The 12053-nt window shown below is 33.3% G+C and overlaps 1 protein-coding gene across 2 annotated transcripts; it reads right to left on the minus strand.

Moving 5' to 3' along the window:
- Positions 1 to 646: 646 nt before the first annotated feature.
- On the minus strand, positions 647 to 11497 carry LOC131595442 (soluble starch synthase 3, chloroplastic/amyloplastic). Of its 2 annotated transcripts, XM_058867788.1 has the most exons (16): positions 10936 to 11494; positions 10810 to 10861; positions 9479 to 10696; positions 8803 to 9017; positions 8189 to 8459; positions 5846 to 6021; positions 5358 to 5465; positions 4848 to 4957; positions 4422 to 4527; positions 3782 to 3952; positions 3178 to 3306; positions 2454 to 2636; positions 2050 to 2181; positions 1813 to 1924; positions 1498 to 1621; positions 647 to 1150 (listed from the first exon to the last, which is right to left on the minus strand). In XM_058867788.1, the coding sequence occupies exons 1-16, from the start codon at positions 11029 to 11031 to the stop codon at positions 1015 to 1017; spliced, it is 3339 nt and encodes a 1112-aa protein (XP_058723771.1). In that variant the 5' UTR covers positions 11032 to 11494; the 3' UTR covers positions 647 to 1014. The 2 variants fall into 2 exon arrangements, 1 of the variants encoding a protein (XP_058723771.1); XR_009281875.1 differs by lacking the exons at positions 647 to 1150; positions 1498 to 1621; positions 1813 to 1924 and having other exon boundaries at positions 3170 to 3306; positions 10936 to 11497.
- Between the last annotated feature and the right edge of the window lie 556 nt (positions 11498 to 12053).

Below are 12053 nucleotides of genomic sequence, written 5' to 3' on the forward strand. Positions count from 1 at the left end.
CTTGTAGTGATTCAATGAAATCTACCATTTGATACTCTCTTCATTGATGATTGCAAATCAGTGAAATCTGCACTCAACTTGCCTCTTTGAAGCTTGATTGATGATGAATAGATGATGAAAACTTCTCTATAGCTTTGATACTATCAGGGAAAATACTAATAAAGGTGTGAGCTCGGAGCCGGAGGAGATGTGGTTTTGATAGATGTAGGCGAGTGAACATACTAGAATAAAAAGCTTATCTTGTAAAATCTTTTCACTATTAGTAAATAAAAACAAATGTATACAATTGACTCTTAAATATTTAGCTCAAAGTGAAAAGTCAGTTATTAGATTCTAACAAATTATTTATTCCTTTTGTTCTAACTATGAGTTACAACAAACTTGCCAATATAGTTTATAAGTTGGATACAAGTGATATTGTTTTAATACAAAGACTAATCACTAATATGCGAGGTTTTTTCTTATGCATCCATCATTGCTTTTATTCCTAATCAATATGTTAATGAATTAAAATTTTACGTAACAAAATCATTTTCAGGGATCCCATTTCCACAGCTTATTCAGTCGCCACCATTGTACTTGGCCGCAAACAGAAAATATTTGTCAATAATTACTCTTCTTCGTTCAAAATAATGGCCAACAAATATTGAAGAACTAGAACCAAAACTATTTCATTTGGATAACATGTCCCCAATATTTCCTTTATCACCAAATTTATTCGATCTTTTAATTATTACATCGTAACAAATTTAGTTGTTTCATTTGAAAGTTCTTTTTATCATATGTTTGCTTCTCTACTACTCTCATCAAAAGGGGCACATTTTCATCTCAAGCATTACGGGTAATACTTCCCTACCCTATTGAAGAGCACAATACTTCCCAAAACTATGTAATGCTTACCTACATTATTGCTTTGCTTGTTATCTTTTCACTATGTGCACTAATTATGCTTTAGACTAAAGCTGTACAACGGGGATGAATCCTAATTTTCACGGCTTTCTCATCATAAAAATCTCATTCCAACTTACGTGCTGCATGGTAAAGCTCTAAGTAGTCGAGAGCAGGTCGATTCCAAGACCAGTCTTGTTCCATTACCGTCTTGCATAATGTGTTGAACCACTCACGGCCATCATACCACGCAGATATTGCCCTGAAAAAGTCCATAGTGTTAATTTTGCATTTAGAAACATTATAAAATCATAAACACAGATGGCCATGTGTGGCAACAATGTGAGCAAGCAAGAATACAACAGTTGAAAAACAAAAGATGCAAGTATAATGTTTCTTGTTTCCTTTATCTATGCCATAACCACTCCCAACACTTTATTTCACATGAAAGTTCCAATGCAAGAAATTCAACTTATAACAACTGTTTCAATAGATCATGTATTCCAATTTCCGAATTAACAATTTTGCATTTTCTTAATTTTTGGATGTTATTCGCACATTGAGTTTTTCATGAAATAACGGTGGCTCTTTGTGTGGCACATTACTGACCTATTAAGAGCATACTCAACACCACCTACATCAGCTCCATCAAAACTGAATCCATTTGGTTCAAGATCTTGCGCTTGTGCCCTATCCCTATCGTGATCAACATCAAATACTGTATCGTAAAGTCCTGCAAAATAATAGCAAAATGAAAATCAGCTGAACAAAACTAAATGGATGAACAAAAGAAATTGAAAAGTTGCAATATTCCATATTAAAAAGTATGTGGTTAATGATCAACTCAGAGTTCAAGGTCGGAAAGTCAACAAGATCATTTAAATTTAAATTACATCAGTGGCTACATATAAAGTATGTACAAACCTCCAGTTTTTCGAACAATAGGTATTGAACCATATCTCATAGCTGTGAGCTGAGTGAGTCCACATGGCTCAAAGATTGAAGGAACAAGAATGAAATCAGCGCCAGCATATATCTATAATTTAAAAAAAAAAAAAAAAAACAAACTAAATGAGTCAGTAGCGCCCTCATTGAGTTAAGTAGTACTTGCAGATATAATAGACAAAATGTAATTGAAGTTTTTTAAGTTCCATAAGTTACCAAGTGGGAAAGAGGTTCATCATATGCAAGGCAAAGTCTTGCCAGATCATTATGAGAAGAATGCAATTGATTAGCCAAATGCACAAAATCATTTTGGATGCGGTGATCAGGAGCCGAACCAAGTAATACAACCTGCATTCAAATCTTTTTGCAGTCAAGACACCTGCTTCGATGCAACGTTTACCCTTGGCTTATAATGAATATCAATAGCAACTACATGAAGCATAAAATTTCCCTTTGAAAAGTATATAGGGAGGAGGTGAGTTCCGAGTCTAAGATATCATACACATGCATTCTGGCACTATTCAGTTACTATGGCATGGTATGAGATTTGTCACTGTTTACTATTGAGCCCTAATAGGAGTTGCTAGTGCTAATTGATGTAAAATAGAAAAAAGGAAGACCTGTCCACCACGTTCTAGGGTACGCCATATGGCATGTTTGATGAGATGGATCCCTTTTTGATGAGTCAAACGAGAAATAACTCCTACTAAAGGAAGATCAGCTGTTTTTAAACCAAGCTTTTTTTGCAAGGCTTCCTTGGCAGCTCTTTTTCCTTCGACAACATTTTCTGATGTGTACGGTACCTGGAATAATGTGATATGGGAGCTAGTCATAACCAATTTAATAGAAAATAAAAATGACTTGTATATATGAAACTACAGGTACAATTACTGGGGGTAGCGAGTGGTACTACAGTACTACTGACTCGTTGCATTCATTATAGAACTCAACTGCATGCATGAATCTGTTACATTTGTGAATTGGAGAGGTCTTAAGTTTTTTCATGTTAAACTTAGATGGGAAAAATGTGTGCAGTTGTGCCCCATCACAAAGTTACAGAATAAAGGATGCAAGTATCTTCACGCTAATCAGTTGCTTTATCTTAGGAGCATAGATAAGAACTGATAAAGGATGGAGCCAGTCATGATTCATTACTTAGTCTTGTCCAATGGAAGTAAAAAGTGAAGGCAAATTAGTTTTCCCATTTGAGTTGTACAACTTATGTAGGCATGGGATCTCAAGCAGTTACCAGTGTATAACTTATAAATTTGATAATTACGTACATTCCATTGACATTGTAGTTCAAGAGAAGATAATGAAAGATTTGGGCATATACCAACTTACAGGAATGAAGTTATCATTATATGGGTCCCATATATCTGGGTCGATTCCATTAATTATACCATGAAACTTGTAAAGATGAGGAGCAATTGCAGGATTCCCAGCAACCTCCTTTGAATAAGTGGGGGAGACCTGAAAGCATGTATAACCAAAATGCACAAATATTAAATAATAGAAAATCAGAATATGATAAAGATGCAAAAACCACAATTGCTTCTTCTTTCAAATAGCTGTTTAACATCCAAAACTCTTTGATTTTTCATTTTACAACATCATATTCTAAAGAGGAGATATTTGTTTGAAAATAGATTTTAAGCTTGCAGATGACAGAGGAGGGCGGCAAAAACTGCTATAACTTTGAAGTTTGCAAGAACTGCATTTGGGGTAGATTGTTTATGGCATATTGAACTTTAGCACAAAGTAAGTGGCCGTGCACATTGTCCACAATTTAAGCCTCAAGGGGTTCTTATGAGGGGGGGGCTGCCAGAAACGTGAAGTAAAAAACCATCCATATGCTTTAACCAAACAACTCAAGCTTTAGGGATAGTAAAATACTATTTGAAAGTTTTAAGGAAATTGACAAATTTAGGTCATAAGCAGCACTTACAGTTGTAGCCTTGTCTGCAAATGCCATAGCTTTTCCAATTAAAGGGGCTCCGAATTCAAGGTTATGAATTGTGAAGACTGCTCGAGCCTTACTAAGGCCATAATATGTATATTGTTCTTTAAAGAGCCATGCAACTGGAGCACTTGACCAGTCATGGCAGTGAATGATGTCCTGTCCATTGGTAAGAGCAAATTACAACACATTCTTGGAGACAACTGATTATATTCATATGCTTTTTCTTCCAAAAACGTGTGATCGTATGCATTGTTAAACCTAAGGTCACAAGCAAATTTCTATGAATGTTATGTTAATTAAATCTGAATGAGAAATACACCAAGTAAGAGAGCTGAGACTTGGAAAGGTGGTTTCTGATGCTTCCATATTTATAATGATATGCTGAAAGCAGTTTTTTTCTCGGGTAATGTTATGGATAGGATGTTTTGTCACAATTATTAATTATACATATGTGTGCAGTTATGCAATCAACAATGTAAATATGAATAAAATATAATATCAATCTAGTTAATATGTAAAAAATAGGGACATTGAAAAAGAGAATAATAAGTTAGCACTTTAAGTTTCACGCATGTCAGAGAAAGAAAATGTATTGTGAAATAGCTTAAGAAACTGTATCCCTTACAGGATTAAATCCATTTTGGAGAAGAAATTCAAGGGCGGCATGACAAAAAAAACCAAATCTCTCTCCATCATTCGCACGACCATACACACAGCCAACTGAAAAGAACCTGCAAGAAATAATATTAATTTGTAAAACATTGTTTGATTTATGAAGCATTTAAGTTTTTCAAGTCAGCTTAATGGCATTGTTCCTAAAGAGTAAAAATACAGTTACCCCCAAAAATAACAAAGAAAGAAAATAGGGCACACATGATTTAAAAATATAAACTTCAGGATTTGGAAATAACAGTTGAAAATAATTATAAGAAAATATGCTGTTAAAGAGGTTAAAGAGGTATTTTTTTCAAAAGAAAATATGCTGCTCTGATATAAGAGGAGCACTTATTTTTCAGTTTGTAAGAAAAAGATCGAGAACCAAAGCCCGTACCCATTCTGAGGCTCCAAAAAGTAGACAGAGAGGCCTTCGACCTTTCCGTGCCATACTTTTATTTCAGTCCTACCCCACAAATAGCTTTTGTGAAATTGAAAGTCCTTTACCTGCACCAGAAGCCATTTGTTCAAGAGATAAGAATAACATTAACTAAAACGAAAACAAGAAATATGCATTTTTCCAGCAAAATGTTAAGTGTTCAAAAATAGCCATTTTATGAGCCACTGATGCAGGTGCTCACAACAGCCAAACAATGAGAAATATTCTCAATAAGCCATGCATTTCCTGCAGATGCAAGTCAAACAATACTTGGACTTCCCCCAATTTGATTATCAACAAGTTTCATGTTGAAACTCAAACTATATCACTTTTTATAATCACAACATCATGCTGTATTAAATAGAGTTAGAGAGACCAGAAAACTCTGAAGTCTGAATTAATGAACATACATTAAATATCTAATGCAGAGTAGCTGATGTAATATAAGTATGAAAAAAAAAAACTTACATTGCTAAGATTCATGCAATCATACTTTGGAAGAATGATGTCCACATTGTGATTTAAATCTTGAATAGCTCGGGATAGACTAGTAACAACATCACCAAGGCCTCCAACCTTCCAAATATGAACAACATCAGAATCAGAAAAAATAGGTTAAAATAACTGACAAATGTTCTCTGGCTCTGCATTAATAACAAGTATCAACCAGTTTGTGATAACAAATGATGAGAGGAAACAATTATCCTTTAGAAGCAGCCAAGCTATGTGCAGATACAATTAAACAAGTTTAGTTAGTAGGAATCTCCCGCATTGCTTACATTAAGGTGGGTATATAAAAAATTTCCCTATTGGTTTCCTATAAAGATTAAGATTGACCCATTATTTTTTTACTTAATTTTAGGCATGCATAATTGCATACTAAACATATCCAGGAGACGATGCCATAGTTCATGCTTCAAGCAAATTTAATGCTCCAAGCAAATAGATTAGCTTACCTTTGCAATAGGAGCCATCTCAACAGCAATATGAATGATATGCAAAGGAGGTTCCTTTACAATACCACCAAAAACAGGTATGTGGTAATCCATTCCAAATTTGTTATCAAAAATTCCACCGTTTTCACTCTCAGAGAACACGAAGTCCATCATGTATGCATCCAGTGGAACTTTAACTGCACATACATAAAATCATCAAGCTTCTTCCAGATTTCCTTGTTAGAGCAAAGTTATTACACTGTGTCAAGTTGAATAATGCCAAATTTGCAAAAGCATAGTAAAATTGTCCATCATGAAAATCTATTTCTTATAGATAATGAAAATCTATTTCTAATCCATTATACACAATCCATGAACACGAAATCTAAATGCAAAGATAAGTGATAGAGATGATAAATTCTGCAGCTTTCTTCATAAAATTTGAGACAACGAACTCTCAAATCTTAGGCCGGCCTACAGATAGAATACACAAAGGTTGATTGTATATAAACAAAGAACCATACAAACAATTGCAAAAGTTCAACATCAGCTACTATCTATCCATAATAATCATTAACTAGGAAAAATACATATCTACCCATTCTTCTTTTTTGACACGTCATCAAAATATGGGTTATAACTGCAATTATATTTGCTTCAAATTTTAACACATTTTCCTACATACAGTTAAATTTTCTTAATGAAAAGTAAAAAGCAATGTCTATCCACTTTCTTTTTACCCCGTGCAAAAATGATTGGGAATAACTATATATAGACAACATTTGAAAACTCGGTTGATTTACTTCATTAAAAAAGGAAGGTATAAAAGAAAAATGCGCAAAAATTTAAGCTTAGAGCAAATATTTGTCACTGGTCAATTGTTTAAAAGATGACTGCATAAAAATTATTAGTGTATCTCTGGCAGATATTCTAAATAATATATGCAAGAAAGTTATAATATGTGAACTATAATTTACTGAACAAACCATACATGGAAAAAAAAATGTGTCCTTGATAATTAGTAAGAAGAGAAGTGGGGGATCTAAAGATGGCTTGGTGGTTGGAGTGGGGTTGTTATGGAGCGGAATGGGATAAAACTGTAAGAAAAATTATTAATTATAATTTAGTATACAAATCATACACGGAACACATATTTGTCCTTGATCAATTGGTTCAAAAAGAAATGTGTATTTTATTTTTAGTGTATCTCTTGAATATATTAAATTATAAAATTGCGAGGAAAGTTATAATATATTAATTATAATTTACTGTACAAATCTTACACCGAAAAAATATGTGTCACCGGTAATTAGTTAAAAGAGAAATGTATATTAGTGTCTCTCTTAAATATTTTCTACATTAAATGTAAAAAATGTTATCGTATATTAATTACAATTTACTATACAAATCATACTCGGAACAAATATTGTCATTGATCAATTAGTTCAAAAAAGACTTTGTATTTTATTAGTAGTGTACGTCTTGAATATATTTTAATATGTGAGTAAAGCAGTAATATATTAATTAATTACAATTTACACTAAGAATCGTACACAAGAAGAATGTGTTTTATTAGTAGTGTGTCTCTTGAACATCGTCTAGCTAATATTTTGAAGAAAATTATAATACACTATAATTTTACTATATAAACCATACAATAGACAAATGATTTAACAGGTCAATTATTAAAATAAAATAAATAAAAAAGAGGTCATTCACGAATTGATTAGTTAAAAATAAAATATCAGGATTAGTATTTTGTCTCTTAAATATCTTCTTAAATATATTTATAACAAATTTTTAAATATTTTATTTCTATATTGTCTACCTTAACATAATAAATTAATATTTTAATTCAATTTGAGAAAAAATATCCATTGCTATTGCTTTATTTGAGTACTATAACTAAGAAATAATTACTTTGAAATTCAACAAATGACTTTATTATTTTTATAATGTCGACCTTATATAATATCAACCTTATCTATCAACTATCAAGCAAAAATCTGCTCTCCTGGGCGAATACATGGGTATCTTGATTATCTCAAAAACCATGCAGCCTCACATCAAAGTTTATACACACAATTTCAAATGCAATCTGAAGGCTCTAGAGCCTGGACAGATGCTGTCATTTTTTTACTCTTTTAAAACCATTAATCTGATAACCAGATTAGCACACATACATTGTGATAACATCCAAAGTTATAATGTAATATATCTGAAGACAGGTAATATTTTAGAAATAATACCCTCTAACTAAGATCTGAAACTAGAATTAAAAACATTGAACAACCAAAAGGACATTAAAATCCTCGATACTATGGGACAGTCATTATTCAAGTGTAAACAAAGGAAGAGACTAACCAGAGGCTTTGACGTGTGTGCCATTCTCTGCAGGCAACATTCTCTGAGGTGGCAATGGACCATTACGATGAGACCAGCGATTAAATGAGCCCCTAAACCAAACCTCAGGTTTTCCATTCAGATTTGTGTTTGAGGGGTTATAAAACACTGTCACTGTACTCCCTGCTTGAACATCAAGAGGCTCAGTAAAGACGATATGTTTTTGAGATAGCAAAAATCTTTTCAAAGTTTTTTCCTTTGTTTCGACTTTCATTAGTGCGGTTTTTTCAGCCTGAAATATTAACAGAACCAAATAAACAAGATGAGTATTTAATAACTGGAATATCTTTTGATCTTTTTCCTTTGTAATGAAGTGCGGAAAATTTAGCCAAACAGTTAAAGGGATCAATCTAGAACACACTCTCATCAAATGAATTTCAACTATCAACCAAACCAAAGTAAAATAGGCTCTAATATCATGTTAGGTTTTTCTATTGAATCTAATTCATCCTTACAAAATCAGCTTATAAGTAGAGGGATGTCAATATTTTTAGACTTTATTGCTTTACAATGCCGAACTTGGGTTATGCCCTATAAATACTACCACTTGGAAGTAATCACAGGCAATAACATACCTTTGCACGTATAGCTTCCTTCCTCAGTTTTCTCTCCTCCTGAAGTTTTTGGTATATTAGTTGCTCTTCCTCGACCCAATACTGTGCATCCGGTGTAGCCATAGGAACAATGGCATGGAAATCTAGCTTATGGTTGTTATCATACACAACTGCATTTTGAGGTGGACCATCAGCAAAGACCCAATCGAGGACAAGAGCTTGGTCAGGTACAACAACTGCATAAAACAGATCATTGATAAGAAAAAAGTGTTTTATACTTCAAATTAGTACAAAAGAAAAGATCGATTTTTTATCCGCCTTCTTGATTTGTATGCTTTTGCTGACAATCAAACAGACATTGATCTAGAACTGCTTGAAGAGTTGATGAGATGAGTTTAACCCTAGTCTAAAAGTAAACATTTATTGTTTTGCAAAGGAAATTTGTCTCTCCCTCTCTATGAAATGCCAGACAAACAAATGCACACACAGTATAAATCCATGGTAACATGAAATAAGAATTTATTTATGGTTTTGTAACTTTTGAAGTTCAAAATTTCTCCGAGATACTAAATATAATGTGCAAGTTATTTGCATGTTATATCATGGTGCAGATTTTACCTATTTATACACTTACTACATTCATTAAAAGATTAATTTTGAGGAAATGAAATAAAATCAAAGATTAGTAATAGCTTACCGTCAGCATACCACCAATTACCACCTTTCAAGACAGATTTGACAAGCCTTGCAACAATTGATAATCCGTCCTTCCAGTTGTTGTGCCCACCATGAATCCATATTTCCTTAGCATGTTGGAGAGGACCTGAGCTTCCATTGTAATATAATCTGACCAAGTCCTTGCCTTTAAACTCACTAGGTTCAATATACCAAACATTAACATTAGATTTTACAGCATTTTCCATCAACCGCAGCACCGTTTCTTGCCTTCTACCAACCTCCAACCTTGCCTGCAACCTGTCCTCTTCCTTTTCAGCTATGTCGGCTTCTATCCGCCTTTGCTCTTCCGCGATTCTTTCCCTTTCAGCTTGCTCCTTAGCAAGCTTTTCTAATTCTTTCCGTTTCTCCTCAAGCAAAAATTCTTCGAATGCCAATACATCCATTCCACCCTCAACCGGTATACAGAAATCTTTCTGGTCATTATTGTCATAAACACTTTCTCCATTGAAGAACACAAAGTCTAATTTGTAGGCTTCTAGTGGCACATACAATTGGCAACTCCACCAATCATCCTTAAGATCTGCTTTATTCAATCTGATTGTAAAAGACTTCCACTTCCAATCATTAAATGCCCCCAAAATCAAAATATCTTGTTCATCTCTTAGCGTCGAAAGGTTCTTATTAAGAAACACTTCTATCTCCTGATCAGGTTTAACCACAGGAGGATATACAAACATCTGTGTCCCTCGTAAAAAGTTTTCCTCTGCAATCCTCTCTATTTCTTGCCTTCGCAAATTTTCTTCCAACTTCAACTTCAACATCCGAGAAGCTTCCTCATTTACTATACCATCAATAGCAGCACCTGTACCCTTACCATTCCCATCATCTCCAATATAAGAAGTTCCCCCTTCACGTAGTTCATCAACATCATCGACATCCTTACCAACTACATGACCGTTTTCATTTTCCTCGCCTCGATTACTCTCAACAACACCCAACGTCTCATCTATCAACGACAAATCCCCAAACTCTCTATCAATTTCATTAGCTTTATCGACAATCACAACTTCCCCATCTTTATCATTATCAATACTAACATCAAGCGTCTGATCACCTTTCTTCACTCCAGCATTTTTCTTACTACTTGATCCAATAGATGATTTTGGTACAAAACCCTTACCAGACCCCTTCGACTTCGAAATTGAACCCTTCTTTTGTTGTCTTTTCCTAGAAAAATCTACAAAAATATATAAAATAAACTAAAATAACCTAGCTATAGAAAAATTAAATCATAAATTTAAAGAAACAATCATAACATAATTAAATTTATAAAAAATAAAAAATAAAAACCTGAACGAGCATTAACACAAGAAACTCCTCTACTTGCTTTTCCCCATGAAGACTGAAAAATAAATAAATAATTAGGATTAAGAACAAACCATAATTAGGATTAAGAATTAGTTAAAAGCTACTTACGGAAGCTAAACCAGAAAATGGAGCGAGATTCAAATTCAAACAACCGCCTCTATTAGGAAACGCCATTCTACATCTAAAATGCAACGAAATCTCCATCGTAAATTCGTAATTAGTTACTAACTTTGTTACGAGAGCATTTGATTGATGAATATGATAATTAAAACAACACAAGGTTTATGTGAATCCGTCGCGGCGGCGGAAGAAGTGGTGGTGGTGGTGGCGGTGGTGTTAAAGTGAAGAGTGTGAAGTGTGTTTGGGTGATGTGTTTATAAATGTGTCAACAAGTTGTTGGTTGAAGTTGGGTTTAAGCAGCGAGATAAACATGGTTCATTGGTTAGAGGGAAAAGATAGATAAGCGACGAAAATATTGGGAATTAAATCTGTCGCTTGAAAAAGAGTTGATATTTTTTGAGTGGCTAGTGGGAGGATTGAACGTGGTTTTCTGTTTCTCTGTTTTGTCTTCGTCTAGGCTAGTACGTTTAGAAAATAATAATATTGTTAACAGAACAAAATTTTCCAGCTTTATCATACCTATCATCTTAGTAGTATTAAATTCTTTTTATGACGAGATGGAGGAATATATAACATTAAATTTTGATTGCTTGGAATAACACACATATCAAAGTTTTTATTTAAAAAATTCATTGATGTGTAAGAGATAAAATGATGACATCATTATTATTAAAATAATTGATCTTAGGTGACTTTATATGGTAAGAAGTAGGGGTGTTCGCGGTGAGGTTTGGTTCGGTTTTGAGCATAAAAGTCATCTTAACCGCGAGATAAAAATGCATGTGGTTCGGTTTGGTTCGGTTAATTTTTAAAAAGTCATCCAAACCAAACCAATGCGGTTAGAATCGATTCGGTGGGCTGCGGTTTATACCATAAAATAAAAATGTACTGAAATTAAAAAAAAAAAAAAATAATTCATTCTTTCATACATATATTACATATATTACAGTACCATAAAAAAGAAGTTTTTCATACTAATTACACCAAAATAATTCATTCTTCCATACATATATTTTACACCAAAATTACTACCATATAAATGTATCATGTATTTTACAGTACCATACCATGTATTTTACATATACTACATACTAAATTACTAATAT

Source organism: Vicia villosa, linkage group LG4 (assembly GCF_029867415.1).
Source record: "Vicia villosa cultivar HV-30 ecotype Madison, WI linkage group LG4, Vvil1.0, whole genome shotgun sequence".
NCBI classification, from domain to species: domain Eukaryota; kingdom Viridiplantae; phylum Streptophyta; class Magnoliopsida; order Fabales; family Fabaceae; genus Vicia; species Vicia villosa.